Source organism: Netta rufina (genome assembly GCF_964035555.1).
Source record: "Netta rufina genome assembly, chromosome: Z".
Lineage (NCBI taxonomy): Eukaryota > Metazoa > Chordata > Aves > Anseriformes > Anatidae > Netta > Netta rufina.
In genome coordinates this window covers 25761923-25789372 of record NC_140126.1, presented here as the reverse complement: position 1 = coordinate 25789372, position 27450 = coordinate 25761923, and the positions used below count along the sequence as shown (strand labels likewise).

Here is a 27450-nt window from a genome sequence, read left to right as displayed (position 1 = left end):
TAATCTTATTAATGCAGTGAGGTAACATGAGTAATCTTTTGATTACAATAAGCACAAAATTACTGAAAATACAGCCAACATTAAATCAATTTGTCTTTATAGAATGCTATATAGAAATAGCCTCATCTTTTTTTAAGAAAATAAAATTAATATCCAAAAGCATATGGTTATGAAGACATGCTTACATGAGGCATAATTTTAAGTAATCACACTTTATCGCCTTTCTGAGTGGCAACAATTATCTTCATTATGATCTGAGTTTTGTGATGGAAATAAAATTTAATTCAAACTAATTAAAGATGTGATCCTGAATATACATAAACGTATCCTTAGTTATCCTCACAAGAGTGGGTCTATTGAAGTCAGTGAGCCTTACATATTAACAGGTATAAAGTTAAGCAGCTATACATACTCTTCTATGGATAAGCATAATATTTTGTAAAACAGAAATTCAGAAAGTCCGTTCCTAATAAAATGCAAAAATTATGGTGGAATGTAGGGTTTTGTTTTTAAGAATACTTAGGCTTACTCGGGTGTGAAGATCTTCAGAGTGAAGATCTGAGCGATTCAGTAATAATAACACACAAATGAAGATCTTTCTACTGTGAACTCATTATTGGCATACTTAGTATACTGCAGTATAAAATCCTTAAGGCTGAAAGAATCACAAATTATGCAGTACATTTTTTTTATATTTTTATAGAGCTGTTCAGTTAGAACTTGGCCATTCCATATTAAAATTAAATAGGAATGTGCCATATATAAATAGTTACTGACTATCACACTCCGATTTGCCCTGAAGCAAGCAAATGATGTTACTATAGCTTCTCAAGTATATGATTTTGTTTTTAAGTTGGAAATTCAAATTTGATTGGGAAATGTACTAAAGGTTTTGCAATGAGTTTCTAACTATATTTTAAATAATGTCTTATACTCCAGTACCATGAAATTTCCACCTAAATACTTTCATACCTGTGACTTGAGAAAATCATTACTTAAATACCATTTATTTGTGTGGGTTACTCCCACTCCTACCCCCCAAAGAAATTATAAAGAGCTAGGTGCTCTACACATGTAATAAGTAAGAATCCTTTCCCAAAGGAATTTCTATCTAAGGTAATGATAGGCAGTAGATAGATTCAACAGGCAGGTAGAGAATAGAGGAGGTATACAGGGAAAATGAAATAATTTTATAAATTCTTCCAGTGTGGGAGTTCCCTAACCATTAAGGAACAGCGTGTGAGATTTCTGAGGGGAATGTAGTCTGTTAAAGCCAATAACACTGGCATTGGATAGCTCAGTACTGGAAGAAAAGAAGAATGTAAAAGAACAACTGAGACACGAATGGTCATTACAACAAAAACCGGTTGTATTTGATGCATAAGGAATGCAGAAGAGGAGGTGATGTATAGTGACCAACAATTAAGGGGATCTCTATTGTCACCTTTTTGACTGAATTTAAGTATAGCATATGTATTCAGAATTCTTAATATGTGTAATATACTACCATGTAGGACCATACACAAATCACAGTGGATGGAAAAGTGTTAATGTTATTTTTGTACCTATTTTAATGAAGATATTTTCTTTCCCATCAGATTCCCTCTACTCTCCAGTTTTACTTCTGAGTTTATACTTTTCATTTTGAGAGAGCTGAATGGTTTTTCAAAAATTGGAATGATTGAGTTTACATTGTGAAAGAGAGAACGTTCACTGATGAATTGGCATAAACAGCGTAAGCAACAAAGCAGATGCACTTTTTCTAGTTCTGTTCTTCAAGATGAGATGGAACTTAGGAAACTGCAGTCCTCTGAAACAAAGAATCTGTCTTGAAAAGTGAGGATATGATGTACGGCAGGAAGAACCTTAAATCTAAATTCTGATGCCATGGCAGGAAGAACCTTAAATCCCAATCCAGACCTTACTTCATTGCTTCAGGGATTTCATCATTTCTTAATCACAGATAAGAAAATTATGAAAGTTTCCAGTATGTCCACCTTTTTTAGCTAATGATCAGTCCAAGTCCCCATCATTGCAAGGACGAGGCAAAAAGGCTATACTAAATGTTTGTCATGAACACCTCAGAGATCAAAGAATGTTCAAAAATTACAACCACAAGACTTTCCTTATTTGTATTGTAGTCAGCTTTGGGAATAGCAATTGGGAGGCTTTTAGCAAAGGACCATTTTAATATTTTTGTCAGTGGTCGCTAAGTTAACTCTAAGTTAACTCTGATATTTTAATTGACTCAGTTAGTAATCCTCTGATGGCTTGTTAATTTTCCTTCTGGTTTTCTAAGCTGTTAAGTAGAGAAAAAGAGTCTTAGTAAACTGTGTGGTGTCTCAGGACAATATTTATTTGTGAAGGATCTTTATCACAAAACCACTATGTGTTCTAAGTGTTTACTTTTCTAAGTATTTAAGGTAAGTTGTCCCAAAAGAAATTGATTGGTTAAACAGGTCTCCAAATTACAAGACTGGATTTATGTACCAGGGGCTTCCCTACACTTGTTTGCTTCTTCTACCCAAGTATATTGAGGAGATAGTCTAAATACTCCAGCTTTCTGAGTGCCTCCTATACTTGGGTGCTTTCTATATCTCTGATCTGTCTACAAAACATCTGGAGAAGGATTCAGAGACCTTCAGTGCTGATGGTCCATACATTGGACCTACTTTGGAGACAGGTTTATCTTGTACTGTAATTTTGACTTCTGCTCTCTCTTTTAATGCACAGTAGCTGGTTAAGTCCCATGGATGCTGGAATCTTCAGATTCTCAGAAACCTTCCTGTGCAGGTTTATTAGAGCACAGGAGGCATGTTTTACATTTGCTGGGCTTACCACATAAGGATCAGCACAGCACATGCACAAATTTCTGTCCAGAAAATCACATAGAGAAGTATGTGTAGGGGAGAAAAAAGGGAGGAATATATGAAAGGGATGCTCCAAAGTGCAAAAAGCATTTCAGATTCTTTCTTCTGTGCACTACCAAATTCCTTGTTCACAAGAACAGCATAAATGTTCCTGGAAGAACTAGAAAGTTAAATACAGTAATTAAAAAAGCCAATCTGGCAAATTAATAAGTATGTAATTTTAATCGGCTCTGAGCTATGAAATGAAATCTTCACACTGTTATTCCTGTATGGTCTGATTCTCAGACCTCCAAATTCATGGTGGCAGTGGTAAGAGGAGAAGTGTTTTGGCGGTAGAAATTGACAGAGTTCTTATTTGGTAGTACTAAATCCAAGCTAGTAAATTATATCATGGTTGATAATTTGCAAAGAGAAGTGTGATTGTTCTTGTTTTAAAAATGTTCCATGAAATTATAGGTTTCTGGCTCCATAGAAAATAAAAATAAAAAATTAAGCATTGGATTCTGAAACTTTTAATGTGATGCTTCTGTGAGATTTTTTAAAGGAACCTTATTCAGAGCCTGCTTTTTCTGTCTTATCCACCTAATTTATTCCTATATATATGAGAATTCATGTGAGTTTAGCTTCTCATAAAGAAAATATCTTTACAGAGGTATTCTCTTGGAAATTAATTATGTTTTGTTAAATGAGTTTGTGATGGGACTCCAGAAATGAAAACTTGACCCCCTCCTTCTCTGTGGCTGTAATTGATTGATCTTTGTGGCTATAATCCGGCCCAAGGCTCATAGTCAGGATGAATGCATCTTTAAATCATGATGCGGCTTGAGCTATGGAAGGCACACAGAGGAACAGTAGCCACAATTCTTTGTGGTTTTGTGGTGGTTTTTGTTTGTTTGTTTGTTTGTTTTGTTTTTTTTTTGGTTTGTTTGTTTGTTTTGTTTTGTTTTGTTTTGTTTTACATGAATGTCTTACCTGCTTCTCTGATCTCTGTCATAGTTAGCTCTTATTTTACACTCCGATCATCAGAAACAGAAACAAATGCAGAATTCCTGGGAAACATATCCAAAAGGTACTACTGTAGTAGATAGGCTATGATGGTGGATGTTTCAGTGGGCATTGGGTTGCTCTGTTTTAGAAAAAGAAGCTTCTGCAGATGGCAGGTGGTTGCCCATTCCTGGCTGCAGGTAGCCTTTTCCAAAGGGCAGAGTTACCAGATCTCTGGCAGTGCTGAGGGAACCTGTGTTACCACAACAGCCTGGTCTAGCCAGAAACATGCAGTCACAACTTAGAAAGTACCTGCCTGAAATCCTCACCTTCAGCTAGGACAGGGAAGAACAACTGCCACCTTAGGCTGGAAACCCATTTATAGTCCAGCCTTTTCACTCCTTATCTACCATAGTCTTGAAATAAATTGTTTTTAACATTAAGATCACAGTACTGGAAAAATCAAGTTGTTGTATTTTCTTGCACATTTCTCATTGAAAAAAATGCAGGTTACTCCATATTTTCTATATCAAGGAGTAATTAAAATTCTCTCTTCTTTTACTTAGATAAACAGTTTATTTTGAATATACTGCTTTATTTTAAATAGTCTCTCTACTTATTCTGTCAGAATGTAAATTTATTTTTCAATATTTTCTCCCATGCTGCATGTAAGCATGAAATGGTAACTTCTAAAGAGCATTCTTTTCGTTCCCTCTGCATTCATCTTGATGCTACTCCAAGAGACAGAAGTGAAGAGAGCAGTTTTAGGGGTGCAAGATGAAAGTAAAAAACAAGCAAAAAAAAGCTATTTTCTGCTTATCTTAGAGAGGTTCTTTACCAGTCCTTTCTTACTGAGTTACCTCTCTGGCTTAAAGTATCTTTCATATCACTGTGGGATCTGCATCCTCTGTGTCTTTCCAAGATTTGGGAAAGGCCTTCAACTGTTAGATGTCTGATGTCACTTGCATTGTCATTGGGAGGCTCTGGCCAAAATAAGATTTAACAAACAGTAGGGGCTAGTGCAGAGGGCAGCCATAGATGTTTTTGTTGGCCAACCTTGCCACGTGGTAGGCCAGTCTCCATTTCTCCAGCTTTGCCCAACAGTGTGGCTAATGCCTACTTTCCCTAAATTTTAACAGTCTGTATTAGATATTTTTACTCAAAATTTTTTGTCCATCTCCACCATTTTCTGTCATCTCCACCGGCTGAAACATGTCCAGGACTGCTCTGTAATGAGGTTACAGTATAATTACACTCTTGAAACTTTCCTTAACTCTGCTGTAGCCTGTTGAGTACTCAGTGTCACATAGGTTGGCTCATGAGGAGGAACAGAAGCATTACAAAGATATGCTGAGGACTCAGGAAATGAGATGAACTTCTCAACGTTTTGATCTTGGGCACCAACATTCAAAATTGTTACCTGAGAAGTCATTTTCTTGCAGAGGGGTTTGTGGTGGGGTTAGTCCTAAATCAGTGTTTGTTCTACAGCATCCATGCAGGTATTTTAGCCATAGGAAGAGCTGTTATGAGTTCACCTTTTGGCAAACTGATTTAAATTTTAGGATTTTGTGAATAAAATTGAATCATTAGCTCCAACATACTCACTAGCATAATGTAAGCTTTACAGATTTAATTTTATACTATAAACTAGGCCTAAACAAAACTTATTTTTAGAAAACAACACAAAAAGGAGGACTAAGGAGAATCTCCGTCCATTACTGGATGCGGGGGGAAATCTAGTTACAAAAATGAGGAAAAGGCTGAGGTGCTTAATGCCTTCTTTGCCTCAGTCTTTAGCGGCCATACCAGTTGTCCTCTGGATACCCAGTACACTGAGCCGGTGGAAGGGGATGGGGAGCAGGATGTGGCCCTCACTATCCACGAAGAAATGGTTGGCGACCTGGTACAGCACTTGGATGTGCACAAGTCGATGGGGCCGGATGGGATCCACCCAAGGGTACTGAGAGAACTGGCAGAGGAGCTGGCCAAGCCACTACCCGTCATTTATCAGCAGTCCTGGCTATCAGGGGGGTCCCAGTTGACTGGCGGCTAGCAAACGTGACGCCCATCTACAAGAAGGGCCGGAGGGCAGACCCGGGGAACTATAGGCCTGTCCATTTGACCTCAGTGCCAGGGAAGCTCATGGAGCAAATTATTTTGAGTGTCATCACACGGCACTTAGAGGGCAAGCAGGCAGTCAGGCCCAGTCATGCAACTTGATGAACCTGATCTCCTTCTATGACAAAGTGACGCGCTTGGTGGATGAGGGAAAGGCTGTGGATGTGGTCTACCTTGACTTCAGTAAGGCTTTTGACACCGTCTCTCACAGCATTCTCCTCAAGAAACTGGCTGCTCTTGGCTTGGACTGGCACACGCTTTGTTGGGTTAGAAACTGGCTGGATAGCCGGGCCCAAAGAGTCGTGGTGAATGGAGTCAAGTCCAGCTGGAGGCCGGTCACTAGTGGCATCCCCCAGGGCTCGGTGCTGGGGCCGGTCGTCTTTAATATGTTCATTGATGATCTGGATGAGGGCATTGAGTGCACCCTCAGTAAGTTTGCAGATGACACCAAGCTAGGTGCATGTGTCGATCTGCTTGAGGGTAGGAAAGCTCTGCAGGAGGATCTGGATAGGCTGCACCAATGGGCTGAGGTCAACTACATGAAGTTTAACAAGGCCAAGTGCCAGGTCCTCCACCTGGGATGCAATAACCCCAAGCAGAGCTACAGGCTGGGAGAGGAGTGGTTGGAGAGCTGCCAGGCAGAGAAGGACCTGGGAGTGATGGTTGATAGTCGGCTGAATATGAGCCAGCAGTGTGCTCAGATGGCCAAGAAGGCCAACAGCATCCTGGCTTGCATCAGAAACAGTGTGACCAGCAGGGCTAGGGAGGTGATCGTTCCCCTGTACTCGGCTCTGGTGAGGCTGCACCTCGAGTACTGTGTTCAGTTTTGAGCTCCTCACTACAAGAAGGACATCGAGGTGCTTGAGCGGGTGCAGAGAAGGGCGACGAAGCTGGTGAGGGGCCTGGAGAACAAGTCCTATGAGGAGCGGCTGAGGGAGCTGGGCTTGTTCAGCCTGGAGAAAAGGAGGCTCAGGGGCGACCTTATTGCTCTCTACAGATACCTTAAAGGAGGCTGTAGCGAGGTGGGGGTTGGTCTGTTCTCCCACGTGCCTGGTGACAGGACGAGGGGGAATGGGCTTAAGTTGCGCCAGGGGAGTTTTAGGTTGGATGTTAGGAAGAACTTCTTTACCGAAAGGGTTGTTAGACATTGGAACAGGCTGCCCAGGGAAGTGGTGGAGTCACCATCCCTGGAAGTCTTTAAAAGACGTTTAGATGTAGAGCTTAGGGATATGGTTTAGTGGGGACTGTTAGTGTTAGGTCAGAGGTTGGACTCAATGATCTTGAGGTCTCTTCCAACCTAGAGATTCTGTGATTCTGTGATACGACAAGCAGTGACAGCTCATTTTCATGTTGTAGACAGCCTACAGGCTGTAACAGGGCTCATAAAACATTCAGGAATATTTATTTGGCTACTACTCAATGTGAACATAAACTACCTGAGACAGACTTAATTGAAAATAATTTTGTATCTGGACCTTCAGAAGGATTTGATAATCAGGGTCTTACTGCCTAAATTTAGGAACTTCTGAAAATTAGATTACAGGGTTTGTGAACATCTCATTAGGGCACAGGGGGGAGTGCTGTAGTGCTTTTAGCTTAATCATTTAGAAGCTTTCCTTATTTGGAAATGCATCCAAAAACCTCCACAGAAACCTATGAAACTGTTAATGCTAGCTTAGCATTTTTGCATATATTACTGGGCAATCTGGGAGAAATAATATTTTGGTTTGGGTTGAGGTCTTTGAGAAATGTCAAGTTTGCAGTTGGGAACACATAGAAGTATTTCACTACTTACAACGCTATGCTTTGTATATACCTTATACATGTATATACTTTATATATATATACCCTCATATATATATACTTATATACTTTTCTTTCTAAATACCTTAGTATATATTTGACATCTTTTATACAGGATGAATCTATTGAAGAATTGCAGCTGATTCAGGCAAAATTGCCAAGACAAGGTGCACAATTTTGTCCTGCCTGGTTTTATGAGAGCATCATTTGGGAGCAACAAAGATTATTTAGTTATTTTTTCTGCCTCTGCCTGATGAAGGTTTTATCTCTCCTTTTGGTTTCAGTGTCTGTGTTTCCCAGCACGCAAACAACTCGAAAAGGAACAGTGGCAGGGGCTGTGTCTTTGTCTCAGCCCAGCAGCCACCCATCCCCAGCACGTAACGTACAAAGCAGTCCTCTCCATCCTTCTTCCCAGTTACCACTTCTCTCATCAGCGGACTCTGAAAGGTAAGACCACCCCCTGCTTGTTTCACACTGAGCCTGAGTTGGGACTGCCTTCAGATCTGTCAGGACTGGTGGAAATGGACTTGGTGTTCAGAAAGTTGTTGATAGCAGCCACTGGGGAACAGTTGCTCTAGGTTTGGGTTTACATGGGAAAGGAGAGTTGAAAGGGACTCCACTATACCAGCCTGATGCTGGTGTGGTGGGTTTTCCATACAACTCCATTTCACGGACTTCCTTCAAACTTCCTTCCGCCTTGATCTCCACCCATGCCCTGGTCAAGGAAGGTCATACTGGCTGGGACACTAAACTTCAAAAGCGCTTGGTAACACCTTACAGAATGGGAACCCCAAGATTCATGTTTCTGTTTACTTGTGGTAGAAGAGTCGTAAATTAATGTCTTTTCTTTCAATATTCTCTTAATACTGACTATTTCTGCAGGAACTTGACATTTTTTACTATTATGTAAGAACAAACTTGAATGAATTGATTTTGTTTTTAATTCATTGGTTTGAGAGCTTAATTTCTAATCAGGATTTATTTTATGCTGGCTAGGTACAAACCCGTGACTTTGGTTGATTTGATGACTTTAGATATTTCAGTGATGTGAAAGTAAATTGCTTGAAAGTAATTTAATTTTAATCTTTAAACACATCTTGAACTATTTTCATAAGCCTTTCAAGTTATTTATGTAGTTTATGGTGTTATAGATCTCCACTTAGTTCACTGAAACAGAAGTCTACCAGATTGCAAGACTGAAGAAGCATAAGTAAAGATGCTTCCAGTAGAAAAGCCATCAAGGACAGCTATCACACTTCAATGTGAACAAAATAATGACTTCTTACCATATGTATAAGGATACTTAAAAACATTATTTGTTTAATCACCCTGTTTTTCATTGTTCTAAATTATAGATTGCAGTATGTTATTAATATATTTTAAAGTGTTTAATCTTCTACCGTGATAGAAATCCCAGTAATCTGGAGAGCACACAATTATTATCCTGAGAAAAACATTCACTAGATTTTAATTACTGATATACAAACATATTTCTTTGAGGAAAGCAGTTGTAACTCCATTTTGTATAAGGAAGATACAAGAGGTCAATGGTTCAGGGAATTGGTAAGAGGTGAAAGTACTTCTCACTTTCAGATGACATAAGTGAATTCAGCCAGTTTTGAGTGAATCTTTCACCCACTCATTGAAAGTTGTTGACACACCTGTCAGAGATTGCCATTCCACAGTGACCTAGTGGTTCAGGCCTTCATCCTCACTTCTGGCCACACATTCTTGAACCTTTACCCTGGCTTTGGCTTTGTGTACAAACTCTGGGGCTGCATGTACTCCCTTGCCCTGCTTTTATTTACCAGTGTTGTTTTCTGTAGCTTCTGTCAAGTGTGTGACTGGTCTGACGTCCTTATCTAATAACTACCAGAGCACGAGATGACAGACAGGAACAGATCAACAGTTATTACTATTTCATGGTAGAAGATAGTAATCTTCTCATTAGACCATTTCTGAAGCATTTACACAGGGGAAAACATATCAGGCATATTTACAGAATGACTTAATTCATTAAGTTCTTGAATGGGTTAGAGACGTCTCTACAGAATAGCAATATTAAAAATTATCATGATAAGGTCCTTTCTCATATGTTAGCTGTGTACACTCTCTTCTAAAGGGGTTAAGTGCTATTTCCCATCTGTGGAGTTACTCTGGATTAAAAAAAATTATGCCAGTATCTTCACTTGGGCAGTGGGACATATGGCAATTTAAATTCAGAAAAAGAAAAAAAATAAAGTATATTACAGCGGTTTTGGTTTGATTACAGAACATATAGTAAAAATTAAGACAAATGTTGTTTAAAATAAAAATTAATACAGAGTCTGCATTTTGAATCTAATACAGTTCACTTGCGTAAGGGTCCTGCAAGTAGTCTGTCACACCACTTTCTGGATCTGATAGTAGCTGTGAAAATGTGAGTGGAACAAAAGAACATTTTGGTATGCAAAGTGCCTGAAATAGTGTCTTTGAAACATGTAAATTCCCCTGCTTATCCCCATAGAATCATAGAATGGTTTGACTTGGGTGAGATGGACCTTTAAAGGTCCATCAAATCATTGAGATGACTGCAGGTTTTAGGGGCAAAGAGGGGATTTGTCCCCCTCATGGTGTACAGTTCCTGACATGCTACAGGTTCATTCCTGGGTTCATTCCAGAGTTAGGATGGACTGACTGGCACTTGTCCCTGCAATGGCTTACATCTGCTGGAACAAACAACGTCCAAGCTTGCCTAGCAGCTTTGCTGACCCTGGGACCATTCATATGCCCTTTCCATTACAGTCAGCGGACTCAGGCTTGTGAGTGACAGCAGCAAAAAGAAATAATTACTTTTTCTACCTCTCAGTGGCCATGGGATACAGAAATAATTGCAAGGCTTCTTTTCCATCTTTCTCCACTAAGGTAATGGGAGGGTGAATGTGGACCAAACTGAGCTTTCTAACGTGAGAAACTGAACTAAACATGAGGCACACATCCCTCTGGTTTCATTCTGTGTACAAAGCTCTATGTACTAAATGCAAGTCAAATAGAGAGTTGCAACTTCATTCACTGAAGGAGCAAAACTCCATAATAAAAATGCAGGCTTTCATTTTGTTTCTTCCAGTTCTTAGGTTCTGATCTTCATTGCTCCCCTAGTTTGAATACTGCAACTGTTCAATGAAGGTAGCAAGTAGTTATGATACTCAAAATCATATGTATGAAAAGAGATATATACTTTGGTTCCTTTTTGATGATTTCTGTAATAGAAGAAGACATGGGCACTGAGGGAAGCTGAAAAAAATGTTCAACTTAAAAAACGGAAAACTAATTCTGTTTTTATGTGGAATAGCTAATGTGCCTCAAAACTGATGATGACAAATGCTTGAAATTATTTCTAATAATTTTGAATAGTAACTTCCTTGGTTGAAAAAAAAAAAAACAAAAACACCAAAAGGAAAAAAAAAAACAAAAACACAAACACACAAGCAAACAAACAAACAAAAAAAAAGAAAACCAGTCAACCAACAACAACAAAAGAGCATGCACGTTTTGCTTTTTAAGACTCACTTTTGTGCAAAGAGTAGCCCATTAACTTACATGAAGCCATGTCTAGCCTTTTTCTTTGGACATGGCATTCTAGATGTATTTCACCATGCTATGAAGTAGGGCTACTGGTATGTCCCTGAAGCCTGACACATCCTGATTTCACACAAATGTCTGGAGACTACATAAAGCTGGAAAAAGGACTTGAACTGTTCAGTTTATCATTACTGCAATACTATAAGTTCTGTGACAGTGCTTCTTTTTGCTTATTTGACTGTGTGGTTATATTCCTTTTGTCTTTGCTATAAATAGTAAGTAGCTCCAAGCCAGACTTTCAGAAGCAAAAGCCTTTGAATGGTTCTAAACAAGGAGTTGGGACATCTGATCTTCACATGTTACAAAGCCCTTTGTATGGGGTGGCTTGAAGAAAGCCTTTAGTTAGAGACCTTAACAGGGTGGTTTTGAAATCAGTAAAGTAATTTTTTTCTGGCATGAGGCACTTGGGAGGATTGGCTGCTGAGACATTAGCACTTTTTTTCTTAGTGAGCAAATGACACCTTCAAATGACAGACATTAAAGTGTGGAGGTGGCAACAGGTCTGATGCCAAGCCAGAGCTGACCTAGCAAAGCATGGAATTTTTCTCCATCTTCTGTCCACAACTTCTCTTTTCCAAAGGCACTGTTTTCCTCTTTTTTTATTTTTTTTTATCTATATACATATGAAAAAAAAAACAACGTTTTCTTATTCAGTACAACCACAGCAAATGGCGAGATTTTAAAGGTTTTTCTCTGTACCCAGGAAACCTGTATTTTGATGTGCCCTCTCACAGGTTCCTTGCAAAAATTCCACTCTTCTTTCTTCATCTCACTAAATAACTTGTGGTGCTGGTCAGAGGGGCTGTTCTTTCTTCATCTCACTTCTTTCTTTGGGCTGGATGGATGGGTTATACCTTATAGAACAGTTCTTCTGTTCCTAAAGCATGAGGACTTAGCATGAAAAAAAGCATGAAAAGGATTGTTAGACACTTATGAATGACTGATAAGAAGGATATAGAACTAAATTCACTAGTATGTGCAGTTAACTTCCCTTGGACACCATTAGGATAGAAACTTGCTGTGGAATTATTCCCCTGAAGGATTTTAGGTAGAGCTTTATGAGTGCAAATTTAGAGGCTGAATACAGATGCAGTTGCCTTCATTTCAGTATAGTTTTTAACAAATGTTTTGTGTCCCTAGCAAAGAAAATATTCTCTTCACTTGCTTTCATTACTATAATACAATCTGCTGTTATTATTTTGTTTCTAATCACCTGCAGGACTTATTTGAAACTACAGAATAACTGAAATTAACCTTTTTCCCAGCAAACTATTAGGTAGGAAAAGTGAAATACAGGATTTGAAGTCCTAACAATCTTTTGCCCAATTCAGAAAAATTCACTTTTCTTCTACAACTCTGAAACATCAAAAGCAGAAATGTGCAAAACCTCTAGGGATATTGAACTGAGAGCTGTTGTCCTGCAGCCCAGTGGGTTGTTTGGTATTTGGGTACATAACATGCTCTTTCTGTTAAAAGGAAAAATTGATTGTGTGAGATATTTTTTCTGTAACCTAGCTTATTTACCAAGAGACAGTAAAAAGCTTTAAGTCCTTTTTCCTTGAACAGTCAAACAGGTCAAAGAATGGACAGGGTTATTTCTCTTTGACTACAGAAAAGGCTCAGAGTAAATTTACCTTTAGACTTTTTTTTAAAAACAAGTTTACAGCTGTCCTTAACTATGTCCATTCTTGCTTTTAAGTCTGCCTCACTCAATCATTCCCCAGTTCTGGCCCTCTTGTCATCCGTATGCTGGCTCCAATCTTGGACAAAATTTCCTGTTCTCCTTCATCCACGGCAGGAGAGATAGCTATTTAGCTACACAGATCTCTGTGAAGTGGATGAGATGACAAGTTTTAGAGACAGCAAGCAGTGAAGGTAGGAGAAGCCCACCAAGAGGTTCATTTATAAGCAGTATGTCCAATATTCCTTGACCAATCATGTACTTCCATGAGCTTCCTGAGGCTGGGAGTGTGAAATCAAACGAACGACTGATAGCCTAACCAAAAAAAAAAAAAAAAAAAGCAGCCAAGATAATCCTGAGGGGATGACTCTTTAAATTTCCATGGAAAAGCAGAATACCATCAAACAGCCTTAGGGCAGGCATAGTTTTGAAAGGCTATTCTTTTCTTGCTTTCCTTGCTTCTAACCAGCTAGAACAGTGACAGCTTGAGATCACATGATACCTACCTCTACTGTCTTGGCTTGCAATGAGAGTTCTGTCTTGTGGGAAGTTAAAAAAAAAAAGGGCTTCTCTCCACCCAGCTCTCTGTGTTTACTCCACCAACAAAAATTATCCCTTCAGCACTTTGATGACCATCCAATTCAGCAAAGCCAGTTCTTTAGTCAAGGAGTCTCAGTGCATTTGATGTTCTGGGTGAAGAACACCTTTTACATATGCTTGCTAAGACGTAAAAAGTTGTTTCCCCACCACATCAAACACTTCACAGGTGGCCACATACTACAAGGCACTCAGCTAAGGTAAACTACCATTATTACTAGCGTTCCTCTTTCCTTTCCTTTCCTTTCCTTTCCTTTCCTTTCCTTTCCTTTCCTTTCCTTTCCTTTCCTTTCCTTTCCTTTCCTTTCCTTTCCTTTCCTTTCCTTTCCTTTCCTTTCCTTTCCTTTTCCTTTCCTTTCCTTTCCTTTCCTTTCCTTTCCTTTCCTTTCCTTTCCTTTCCTTTCCTTTCCTTTCCTTTCCTTTCCTTTCCTTTCCTTTCCTTTCCTTTCCTTTCCACAGGCTGTTCACGTTGTGTACATAATTTACATTTAGCCCAGCCCCAATCAACAAGTGCTAGAGTAGTCTTTTTCCTGTGTAGTCTTATCCAGTACTGCTTATTAACAAAACACACACACATATATATATGCCATTTAAAATGATCTCATCAAAACTGGTAAAATTTGGTAACATTGTTATCTATCTTGTTTCCTATCTAGTCTAGTCATTGTCTATCTGGACACATTTTCCTAGCTAGTGTTGGAAAGGGAGAGGCTATCTGAAGCTCCAACAACATTCTTCCTCTAATTCTGCGTTCAGCAGGCATAGGGAAGGGCACCCTTCTGCAAATCTGGCTGGTTCCTGATTGAATGGACTCCAGTGCCTGGCAACAATTCTTGATGGTAATTTCCTAGCAGTTACAAGCTGGTCATGATTGTTCCAGAAACAAAATTAAATTTGCAGTTTCCCCAGTAACATACTGTGGTTTGTTTGGGGACAAATCTGGACTGAGAGAAGTCCAAGCTTCTCTTTTGTTGGGCAGAAGGGAAATATAACTAGATAACTATAGTCACCCATATGAGTAAGCCAGGAATTCATGAAGTGATTCATAAATCATTATAAAGACCACCGAAGTCTACTAAAAGGGAGTCCTGTCTGGCTATACAAAGTAGTGCATTATCATTGGGAGGATTTTTCAGATGTTAAATCAAATGTGAAATCTTTAATACTGTGCTTTTCGTATTGAGTTTCAAAAAGGATTTTTTTGCCTGTTGCTGTAGGCTACTTAAAAGAGAAAATTAGTTTTAAGAGGTAATTTTCACAAATGAACTTTGAAAGCACAGAGAATGATATCCAATGATTTTTAAAATAATAGTAGTAATGAAAAATTACTGTGCATTGTTCTTGGTCTCTGGCAGCAAATAGCAGTCTTTCTATGTGAGTGCTATACAAAAAGCTAACTCCAGTCCTTTCTCAAAGAGACCAGGCAGTTGTGGCACTTTTTAAAAACTCTCTGATGTTTTCATCAAAAGACAGCTACTGTTTTTTTCTTTCTCTCAAAATTATTTTCTAGTATTATTGTGAAACACATTCATGCTTTATTTGCTTCCTCCCTAATATGTCTTTAAGTATACACTGTGGCAGTTACCTGGAACAAAAAAAAATATTTGATGCATTAAAGACCGAACAACTCAGTACTGACATCTTTCCTCCAACTACATAGCATGTCAGAAGTAATTTATGTGGTTTTGAAGCTAATATCAAATCATCATAAAGACCACTTAAATCTGTGTCTAATATGCCTAAAAATGTGACTCTCAAAGAAAATTGAACAGTCAGTAAATCAAACAAAGTTTATTTTGACATTTAGTATACTACAAATGTAAATTATGCATCTACCAGAAATATAATAAATAGATAACAAATAAGGTCAAAGTCATACAGATGATGTGTGGCAGAAACTGATTCTGAGCTGTAGCATAAAATATCTCAGGTGTCTTGGATTTCATTGTGTTACGTGATAGATGACCATGTCCAGAGGTGTTCTGTAGTGCTCCTTCTGGACTTACATCTTCTGTTGTACTCAGGGAGAGCTTACAACTTCCTTATTCTTGTGCAGGAAAAACAATCTTTATACTAGGTAAAGGAAAATGCCATCTAGTGTAGTGAGGTCTAGTCTCAGAAGGACAGGGACCATATTGATGGTTTAGGATCCTGTCAGACTGCAAGCATCAGTCTCTCCTAGCAGCAGCCAGTGAGCACACCCATCACGGAGAAGGGAAAGTGGGTACTTTTGCTTAGCATAGCATGCAGCCTGCTTTTGGGAGAAAAGAGAGTGGGTGTTCTGCAACAGGAATATGATATCATTATTCATTCACCCTCCTGCAGAAATATCCTCTATCTTTCTATTGGCCTTACCAACTTTCATGTCATGAATAAGAAAGTGGCATTGAGACATTCCTGAGCTTAAGCTGAGCTTTCATTTACTGACCAGATCTAGCTGGTCTGGTAGATAGTTTGGTCATATGGAGCAGGGTCCCCAGTTCTCCCTCTGCTTTCCCTCTGCAAAAATGACTGTAGCAAGTATTTGTAATGTACTTCTAGATATACATTTTAAAGGAAATATAATTAAAATACATACACAAGACTATAAAATCCTCTCACTTAGTAGTGTGTCTCATTGTAGTGGCAGTAGTGACAGAGCTGTGTAAAATATGCCAATGAAATGATGAACTTCTGTGGCACCTGCACCACCAGTCTCAGTCTGAACCTTTCTTTCTTCTGCCTGGCTTATCAGTTTACACTTCAGTGCAGATCAACATTTTGACGTGGTCAGGCTCTGCTCAACTGGAAGCAATTTAACACTTGCCTTCATATACATTATATTGCCTTCAGGTTATTTTTTTTTCCCAATTGTTCTGTGTAACATACATAGAACAAAGATTTCTGGAACTTGAAACCTGAATCTACTGTATAACTTACAGTGTCCATTGACCAGAACTGATCACTCTCTGACAGTGAGGAAGGACAACTATTTATTAACATATACAGCTGATAAAAAGTCTTACTATTAGCAGCTAAAAATGCCTCAGAAATAAATTGCCTATGAGGGGATACCTTCTACAGTTATGAATTAAAACCTACCCACAGAATTTTAAAAGATCTTTCCAATGTAAAGCTGAAATTCAGTGTTTTAATTTCAGAGTCATCAAAGTTTATGATATGTCACCATCTAAAGCTGGGCAGAAAAGGACCTGAGGGTTCTGGTGGACACCAAGTTGAACATGAACTAGTAATGTGTCCCTGCCATACAAAAGAGAAATGGTACTCTGAGCTTCATTAGGCAAAATGTTGCTATGAGGGAGGTGATGATTTCCCACTGCTCAGCACTGGTGAGGCCACACATGGAGTTCTGCATATAGCTATGGGCTCCTCAGTACAAGGGGGATATGGGCATATTGGAGAGAGTCCAACAAAGGGCTGTAAAGATGGTGAAGGAAATGAAGCATCTCTCCTGTGAAGCCAGGTTGAGAGAGCTGGGACTGTTAAGCCTGGAGAAGAAGAAGCCCTGGGAAAAACCATATCAATGTCTTTAAATACCTGAAGGGATGGTGCAATGAGGATGGAGCCAGGCTCATTTTCAGTGGTGCCCAGTGCTAGGATAAGAAGCAATGGGCACAAACTGAAATACAGGAGGTTCTGCCTGAACATCAGAAAGCACTTCACTGTACAGGCGACTGAGCACTGTCACAGGTTGGCCAGAGAGGTTGTGGAGTTCCGCTCCTTGAAGGTATTCAAAAGGCATCCGGATATGGCCATGAGCAGCCTGGTCTAGGTATCCCTGTTTGAGCAGAGGGATCGCATCAGCTGACATCCAGAGGTCCCTTCCAACCTCAGCCATACTGTGTATTTGGGCTATCCACTGTTCTTTTAGAAGATTTTATCTATGCAAACTCCTAAGCATTGTATTGATCTAAGTAAAGTAGAAATTATCTTCAGTTCTTATCTTAAAATCTCAGTATTCTATAGTTTGCTCTGTTTCTGAACTCCTAGGTTTGTTGCTCTGACTCCTCCTCCTCAACACATCAGTCCCCAAAGAATTTCAGTTCCTCCTTCCATGACACAGAGACAAACTCCACAGACTCCCTGTTTTCAGCAGCCTGGGGGATTACATCTAAAGACATACCAATCAGCATCAAATCCTTCCTTTCAACCAAATAGTCTCCACATCCAAGGTAAGAAGGAAGACGCTTCATCAGTGATGTTAGTCGTTTGTCATTGCTGCTTGGCTTCAAATTAAGCATTTCAAGGACATTGGTATTTTCAAGGCCCCTTTCCTCCTGAAAGAAGTAGCCTTCTAGGACACTGTGTTCAGGTTTTCTTGAAATTCTTAACCTCACTAATATTTATGCATCTTACTATGGAGTTATGAGTTTCTCTTCAGACTGATTTTCAGTTGAAATTGAACTGCAAATAATTCCATGATGCTTCCAATTTTAATTTACTAATGTTATGCTTCTAATCACACTATATACATGAAGAGTTACCATGTTTTCAAGAAGTGGAATATTTTTATCCCTTGCAATTGTGGTGGGATGGAAACCTCTTCTTTCATTAGCATACATGTCTCTCAGAATTGTATTCACACTTGCATTTTGTAAACAGTCTCTACAAATCTTCCCTCTCCTTCTTTGTTCAATCAACTGTAAAGTCAGGAAGAAAATTAACAGCAGATGAACATAATATTGCATTGTTTTTCAGGGTTTTTTTTTGTTTGTTTGTTTTGTTTTGTTTTGTTTTTTAGCTAGTATGAAGCCTGAGTCGTAACTACTTTAACATTTTGGGAATGTATTGACAGAATACCGTTGCCTCTCAACTGTTTAAATATATGTATGTAATATATTTATGCATACACATATATGTGTATGCATATATGTGTACGTGTATATATATATAATGCGTGTGTATATATATATTATAAATATACATACACAAGCTACATAGCACAGTGCACTTTTACAGGCCTTGGGATTCTGCCTCTTGATCAGACTTCCTGAGAATGATTATAGTAGATGTCATAGGAAATGTATCTTGAGAAACTAAGGCTTCTTTCACTTATTTTTATTTACTTTTCCAGATGCAAGCAGTCTCACTAGGGGTAGTGATTAGGCAAGACCATGAGGCATTTCCCAGAGTTTTTGAGTGAGAGGAGAAAGGAAGGTGTCAGTCCTGCTTTGTTCTTATTGTATTAGTCCATACATGATCAACACAAGAACCAGGCACCTTTCTTCTGGGAACTGGTAACCCTATACAGCACAACTTAGTATAAGAAGACCATAAGATTTTTGAATAGATGTAAAGGGTTATTATTGGCTTTGTCTATTCTCTGATTTTCATTGATAATCAAGGGTCATTAGAACACAGAACAAAGTTTCTTAATGTGTTATTCCTCATCATTTTTCATTGTTCATTGTCAAAAGTATGACATGAGCCAGCAGTGTGTGCTTGGAGCCCAGAAGGCCAACTGCATCCTGGGCTGTATTAACAGAGGAATTGCCAGCAGGTCGAGGGAGGGGACTGTACCCCTCTGCTCTGCCCTTATGAGGCCCCAGATGGTGTGCTGTGTCCAGGTCTGGGGCCCCCAGCACAAGAATGATTTGGATCTGTTAGAGTGGGTCCAGAGAGGGCCATGACATGGGTCATTAAAACCATTTTAAGAATTCCCAGGATAGATCTCCATATGGGGGGATCTCACATGTATATTGAAGCCCTACTCCACATCCAAACTGAAGTGAGAGCTTTATTCTGTCTCCCAAATGGGTCCAAAAATGGATTAAGTTCAAGGGTTTGGACATTAAACCCTTACCTTACTTGATCACATATTAGTATTACCATGCTTGCCTCCCTGTCACAGGAAAAGCTATGCTGAAAATACACTTTGCTGACAGGAATTATATATGCAGAGATAGCAGCTGAAAGTTGCAATTGTACAGATCTCTGCAATTAAAATTGGTAGGAAGACAATGTGAGCTGAACTCTCCTTTTTTTCTTTCTTTTTTTTTTCATAGGTATAATACATGGCAAAGCAACATCCACAATTGGGTATTAAACATTCTTTCAAAAACTAAGTAACTTATTGTCACTTTAAGATGACAGTATTTTTTCAGAATATTCTCCCTCCAACTTAAGTGCAGCTGTCGCACTTATATGGGCTATTCTAAAATCTTTGTTTGTCATTTGTGGCTGATCTGCTTACCTAAACTCTCCCTCTAAAGAACAAATATTTGGGAATTCATGGTCAGGTTTTCTCAGCAATAACAAAATTATTTCTGCCTTCCTTGTTCACATCATTATAATGTAAAAGAACAACATGGAGCTATTTCACCAGCCTGGACTATTTGTTATATAAGCCGTTGGAAGCTCTATTATTTTCTGTCTCCTACAGTCCATATCCTGCCTCTTCATGATTTAAAGTTCCGTAGCTATAGCCACTTCAGCTCTGTCCACTACCAGAAAATTGTGACATTTTTCTGTTTCATTATGTAGTCTTAAACTTGTCAACTCCATTTAAATTGGCTGTACTAAGGAAGAAAAATTTCATTGCCAGGAAAGCTTTTTGAGGAAAACAAGTTCTAAACAATCTCCCTTACAGAAAATCTGAGCATTTACAAATTCCTGGAGATAGCAGAGCACTATCTTTTAGAAAGAAATGTAGGATATGCAAGATTGACTAGACTCTTATATCTAATAGCTACTTGAATTGTGATACTGATTTTTATGGGAAAAAATATTGCCTGAAGCTGAGATTTCATGATTTGTTTTGAGTGATTTTAAGCATCACACACCTGATAATATCTGAGGGGTCTTTTTCACGCCTTAGATAGTATTATATAATGCAGTAAATACAGTCTCTCCCTCCACTTGTGAAAATCATTATTTCCATTGAAGCACGGGATGTTTTGAATTGATGTTAAAAAACTGGCTGCACGGCAGACATGAAGCTCTTCCTTTTTCCTTTCCTTTCCTTTCCTTTCCTTTCCTTTCCTTTCCTTTCCTTTCCTTTCCTTTCCTTTCCTTTCCTTTCCTTTCCTTTCCTTTCCTTTCCTTTCCTTTCCTTTCCTTTCCTTTCCTTTCCTTTCCTTTCCTTTCCTTTCCTTTCCTTTCCTTTCCTTTCCTTTCCTTTCCTTTCCTTTCCTTTCCTTTCCTTTCCTTTCCTTTCACTGCAGTATTGTTTAATGCATAACCATAGACAGTAAATCTGAAACTATCCTGAACTGGAGCCTGGTGCGATGACTTACCAGCTTGACTAGGATGCCATTGTACTACTTCTAGACAGAATACATGTAAAATACAGTCCTGGTCCTGGAAATTTTCAAAAGTTGGCCCAGGACCTGTATTGTGCTGGTGAGTCTTGCAGTTAGGAACTAACTACAGGTAGTACACAGGCAGTTGCAAAAATAAAATATTTTTCTGAGACAGGTCAGAAAAGGTGAGTGAGATAGGAAAAATCGCTATAGAAACTCCTCCTTCACGGTGAGCAATCTTCTGAATATAGTGTAGAGTGACATAAAAATCCTCTGGACATGAACATAGCTGATGAATAATGCTTCTAATTCTGCCTAAACATTTCTGCACTAAAAATCTGACTGTTCTTTAAACTCATGCCATATGTGTTTGTGAGTTACGATGATGACCAGTATTGGCTGAGTAATGAAAGAAGGAAAAAAGTAATGTAAAATAATCAGTGCAATAAAAGCAGCAATTTCTTTTAAAAACAGTTGTTAGCTGATACGAGTTAACTATACTAGTGTAGCTATACAGGCAGCTATACTAGTAAGAGTTATTTTTTGGTTAGCAAGAGTCAAAATCAATTAAAAAATATATATATATTTCTAGCTTTCCATGTTTGCAAGTCCATCTGGAAGTACAATGTCCAACTGATATCTTTTTGCTCTATGCTAGCTTTCCTTTTTCTTTTGCTCTTCACACTCAAATGCTACTAAATGATGTTTCTGTAATTAACCCAATGGGCACTGTGGAAATATGCTGCAAAGAAACACCATAGAACACCTGTAGTTCAGGTCAAAGATAGATAGAAATTTTACATACCAGAGCAGTAGAGAGCACTCACACATAATGTGTATATCTCAGTAAGAATTATAATGATTTTCTTGAGAAAATATTCTCTGGGAAAGCTTTGTGATGCCACGCAGAGAGCTGACAGAGAAGGAAATAAATGTCTGTCAGAAAATTCCTACCTTGTGGAAATGATAACTGTGGCAGTCACGGCTAGTGACATATCAGTAATGAAATCTTTGTCTCTGTCAGGTCAATGGGATCAAGAGTCTATCACAAACTTATGTGGACCAGAATTTCAACTGTGAATTTAAAATGAGCTGTGTACTTGTGGTTTTCAGATACTCAGAATCTCTCAGGTCAAGGCTCTGTATATGATAAAGAACAAGAGCTTCTTGCATTTAGAAGAGATTCTTGCAACACACAGCAATTTTTTTATATGTATGAATATTTCACTTCCCTCAGGAAATAATGTTATCATACCAGAAAAATACCTGTGTCTTGATTTCATTGATCTTGGCTATAGTGTATTGATTCAAAGAAACATGATTGATGTAACCTTGTGTGTGTGTTGTGCATGAGTATGTTTAAAAGTTTGGTAACAGAGCAACGGATACAATCCAGAGATGCAGTCCTGAGAAGATAAGTTCAATTTCTGGAAGTTCGTTAGCCAATGTGTATGCCTTTTCATTTTTTTTCCCATTGATTAAAAAAAATAAAAAAAAAAAAAGGTAGAAAACTGTTCCTCTGTTCCTACCATTAATTCCCTAACAGATAATCTCAACAGAGGTGCCAAGAGGTATGATCAGGGTTTAGGGCCTGAATTTTTTGTGGCTTCATGTTATCCTACCCTTAGCAGTACTGTTGATTAGTTTGGGCATAGCACCATGTGAACAAACTAGAGAGTCCATAATACCAAGTTAGGAGATTTTGCTGTATCTTGTTTGGGCTCCAGTTCCAAGAGCTCTGCTTTGACCTGATTCACTGTAATATGGACAGAGACATATTCACAGACATGGACAGAGACATTTAGTATAGTACCCAATAACAGATTGAAAGAGAATGATGCCCCCTCTTCTTATCCATCCTGTTTATGGCTGCGCATTTGATAAGATGGGTATCTATGACGCTGAATTACAAAAATACCGTGTATCTAGGAAAGTGGTATTAATCTTCTGTGTTCTTTTTCCATCTTAAAAACGTATTTGGGGGTTTATCAGTTAATTTAAGTTCTTTGTGCACTTCCCTGATTCTTGCTGGAATGTAGTGGCTAACATACCAATGCGTCAAAGCTTCTAAGACTTTGCTAGACAATATTCTTTTGCTCAAGTAGGGAATGAGCAAACACAGAGGATGTGACTCACAATATCTCAACCCCAAGGTAAGTAATCTTTCTGCCAGGCTTCGGATAGCAATAGTCAAAGTTACTGCCAGATTTTTCTGCATTGGGAACAAGACGCTGTGAGAAAAGCAGAAATAGAGAATGAGTACAGAGCAGTATGAAAGAACATTTCAGCATGTGTATTGAGGGGTCTTGCCAGCTGGCTCAGACCACTGTAGACTGAAATGATTGTTTCTGGTAACTTATCTGACTCAACAGTAAACTTTCAGAGGGTGTCCTATTGCTGGTTGAGAGAAAAATTTAAAAGCATTTTGAAAGGGGGCAAAAGCTGTCAATAGCTATGTAACTTCTAAGTTAAGTTTTAGATGGCTATTGTTTTTTCTTTCATTTTATTTTATTTTACTCATTTTTTTTACTGAATGCCAGGATTGAACATTTAAAAATTGATGGGTTGCAAATTCCTAACATGCTTTCCAGTCTGAGTCAGTTTTGTTCCAGTTAAACTTTAAAAGAAAAAAAAAATCAAAACTGTCATCTTACATCCAGGGCTGTCAAGTACCCACAGCCTCTGCAAAAGATAATGGAAGCCATGAGTGTTCAGCCTCTAGAGCAAGCAGAGCCTACAAGTTTGTGCCTGATGTGTATGTCTGCAGCCTGCTATGGATGAGGAACCATACTTCTTTTTATTTTTTATTTCTTCTTTACCTTCTTTTGGTCCTTTGTATGAGGGCAAAAAACTCTTTCTTCATGCAGGTTTTCAGACACAAGACTGACAATTATTTGTATGTTACTCCATGAAACATCTCTGTCTAAAGTCTTATTATGTATGTGTAAATTAAGCATGTATCTCACATTGTGCACACGAAAGTAGCTTTCAAGACTACTATTTAAAATTCAAGGACTATATTTCACATATCTTTGTTACTTAGACCTCTCTATTAATTCTATTCTGAGTTTCAGTGCATAGGTTCAGGTTGTCTTTTCCTGTCCAAAATCCTGGCCTATCTTGATGCCTTTAAATACTGAGGTTTTTGCTTCAGTTAAGGCACGTGCCAATATGTGTATGTTTCCTTGAAGGAGACCACAGAAATATAATCTCAAAGGAAAAATAACTAATAAAATTCCTAAACCATTCATCCTTCTTCCCATTTTGGCAGAAAATTGGTTATATCACATAAAGTGATACAGCATGTTTTCCACTCTATTCTTTTCCTTTCTCCATCCCTATTATTCATGAAATTCCTTATCTTTACATAAACACTTACTGCAGCTTTAGCAAACAGTCCCATGGGGATGCTTCTACAGGAAAGTTAGTAGAAACACACCTAGCTCCTGGACACAATACAGCGGAAATTTGCCACGTGCTTTGTGATCATTGCATGTTTCTAAGCATAGCATACCTTTGCAAAGGAATTTGAGGACTGGAGGTTTGTTTGGGTTGGGGTTTCTGACAGTCAAGGCCCACAGCTTCTATGTGACATCTTGGAGGTAGTACACTGTCTTTTGCCCTGCATTTCTATGCATAGAAAGAGAAAAGCAAGAACAGCTAGCTGCAGAAAATGCAGAGGAGCTTGATTCACAGTGACTCAGGTTTTCCTAAAGTAAAAATAATTTTAAAATATTTTAATACTGAAATTATAATGGTTTCATTACTAGCATATGAGACATCTGAGAACTGTAATGAACATATTACAGAAAACAGAAATAAATACATAGTCTCTTAATCTGTAAATGCCAGCCTTCATAATCTCAGCAAAAACTGCAAAACTTTCATCTGGTAGCATATTTTAAGGGGGAGAAATGACATTGCTTCCGTGAGAGAAAACTACAGGTCAGGATAGTGCTGGATATCTGCCTATGCCTCTTCCATTGAGTACATATCCCTGTTTCACCAAGAAGCTTTTTGGTTATATAAATATATATATTTTGATCTGAATTTCTATGCAAATTTGATCAGTTTTATATGCCTCTCTCAAATATATCTCTTAAAGAACAATGACAATAAATAAATAAAAATAAATAAATAAATGGAAAGTAACACAAAAACCCTGGTGGGGATCTTTTATGTCAAGTGACGTAGCTGAGCACAGTTCTCCTTCCCATAGACTCATTGCTACTGAACTGCAGGAGAGACTCTAATCCTGTGCATACAAACATGAGACCCCATGGATCATTAGCTAGCAGCCCTTCTGAGTCTCTGAGGCACCCCCACTATCAACCACCCCTCAGTGGCAAACCTCAAAATTTTATTTATTCTTCCATTTTCTCAGCAGGGGTGAATGTGCTGCTTTTATTCACACCCTACTTATGCAATCCTATTATTTTGAATTAACCCATTTCTTAGATTCTTTAGACCCTAGACCAGCGTGAAGTCTAGAGATTACCAGTTTAACCAGCAGGACCGCAAAGTTAAAGGGAGAAATCTGAAAAATCTCATCTTCTATTCAGTCAGTGCCCCTCAGAAATCATGTTAGGGTCAGGAAGTCCATGAAGGAGAATGCATTGGGAATTTGTAGCAACTGAAGAAAGTCCTGGGGAGCTTCATTAGAAAGCTGCTTTATGGGCAGAAAATAATTGAAGTCCTGGTGCTACGGTAGTCAGAATTTTTCCATTCATTTCTCATGGTCAATATTCCATGCACTGTCTCTTGTATCTATGTCCAGCTGTTTTATTGACCACTTTCTTCTCCATGTTCTAGGTTTTTATGGTCAGCTTCAGACTTACTGCCCTCCCCATTATCCTGATACTCAGAAGAACGTACAACACAATGTTTCTTGCAGTATGGTTCCTCCCTTTGAAGACTGCTTATTACCTACATCAGTGGGCCAGGCAGGGCTTGGTGTTTTTCATCGAACTTTTTCAGCTCACTCTGGTATTACAGGTAAATGTCAGCTAGGGACTTTCTAGACAGTGGTGTACAGTTTGTGGACTTTGACAGATCTGCTTCAGCTATGAATATGACTGGGACCTGTCATGACAGGGTTTACTCTTCACAAAGAGGAGGGGAGCATTCGGACACAGTCACCATGGATCACTGTAATATCTAGCCCATGCGCAAACTCTGCGCTGTTGAGGGTTTCTCAATGGTCTAACCTCTGGTGGTCACAGAGTCACAAGATCACATATTCATTTCTAAATACATGTACAGTCCCTCGAGCCCTGCATGATCTTTGCTCAGCCACTCCACTCAGATAGAACTGTAGCAGGGACCTAAGATGACTTAAACCATCAATTTTCCTATATCCATGTTTGACTTTTCTGTTTTGAAATTCATTTAGTCACATTTCCATGACACAAAGTGTCTGGCTACACACTTTTCTGTTCACACTTTGCTTCCTCTCTTCCTAACTGAAAGGGTATTGCATGCTGCTCTGGAAAGGAGAAAGTTACCTCTGTGTAGAGAATCAGCCAAAGGCAATGAACCTATACTTAGGACTTAATTGCATATTATGCCCAAGTTTTTCTTGTCCTTCTATACAGCATGATTTTCAATTAACATTTATTGCTCTTTGAAATCTCCTTTACATCTTTACCCTTCAGTAAATAGCCAGAGCAGCCATGTCACTTCAAAGTCTCATGTTATAGAAAGATGTAGTCCCGAAGACAAAAAATTTTCAGCAGTTATTTTTGTGCTTACATCTATTACTTATTGAAAAGAGGAATTTCTGTCCTAGTGGCTGCTTTATGGCAATTGAGTTCTACAATACTTTTTTGTCTTATATATTGGGTATGATGAAATTGGGTATTGGGTATGATGAAATTCTGTAACCAAGCATGAAGTTAAATTTAAAAGTTATAACAATTGTAGTATCCATTAAGTGTGCAAGTATTAGTTGTGATTAAGTCTGCTGTAATTCAGACTTGATTCTGACAGTTCCTCCCTTGGCAAACAGTAAGTTACGTATTAATTTCAGACATACATAGGCTTGCTTGTTTTGTTAGTCTGTTTGGTCTGAAGCTGTTTCCAATTCTCTGCATAACTATTAAGGTATTCTCCATGGCATACTTATCCTGGCTAATTAATTATTTTTGTACTTTTCCCAGTTTATGACTTTCCAGCAGGGCCCACAGGCATCTTTGGTGATTCAGCCCGCAGCATGCCAGAGGATAGCAGTTTCCTACAAATAAATGCAGTGGATCGTTGTCCCAGCCAACTTTCTTCTGTCTACACTGAAAGCTAAAACCATCTAACTCTGACAAGAACTTGGTTCCATTTCATCTCGCCCTTCTGATATTTCTCTACAAATTTTTTCTCTCTGTAAAACTACCATGTATGTATGGGGATATGGGTTAATATACATACAAAAAACAAACAAACAAACAAACAAAAAAAATTACCATGCATTCATCAAGTAACCAAGCAGTCAGCTGAGAAGGAGATCATTGGGAGAAAGAAAGTTTTGCCAAAACCTTAGCAATCG

At 38.6% G+C, this 27450-nt stretch overlaps 1 protein-coding gene across 1 annotated transcript in view; it reads left to right on the top strand.

Moving 5' to 3' along the window:
* GLIS3 (GLIS family zinc finger 3) overlaps positions 1 to 27210 on the top strand; it is a gene marked incomplete at both ends in the record, with an annotated part of 168037 nt that extends 140827 nt beyond the window's left edge. Inside the window, 4 exons of the mRNA XM_084305150.1 lie at positions 8060 to 8222; positions 17665 to 17846; positions 25728 to 25910; positions 27074 to 27210. Of these exons, the coding sequence (XP_084161276.1) occupies positions 8060 to 8222; positions 17665 to 17846; positions 25728 to 25910; positions 27074 to 27210 (665 nt within the window). The remainder of the gene's footprint in view (positions 1 to 8059; positions 8223 to 17664; positions 17847 to 25727; positions 25911 to 27073) is intronic.
* Positions 27211 to 27450: the final 240 nt, after the last annotated feature.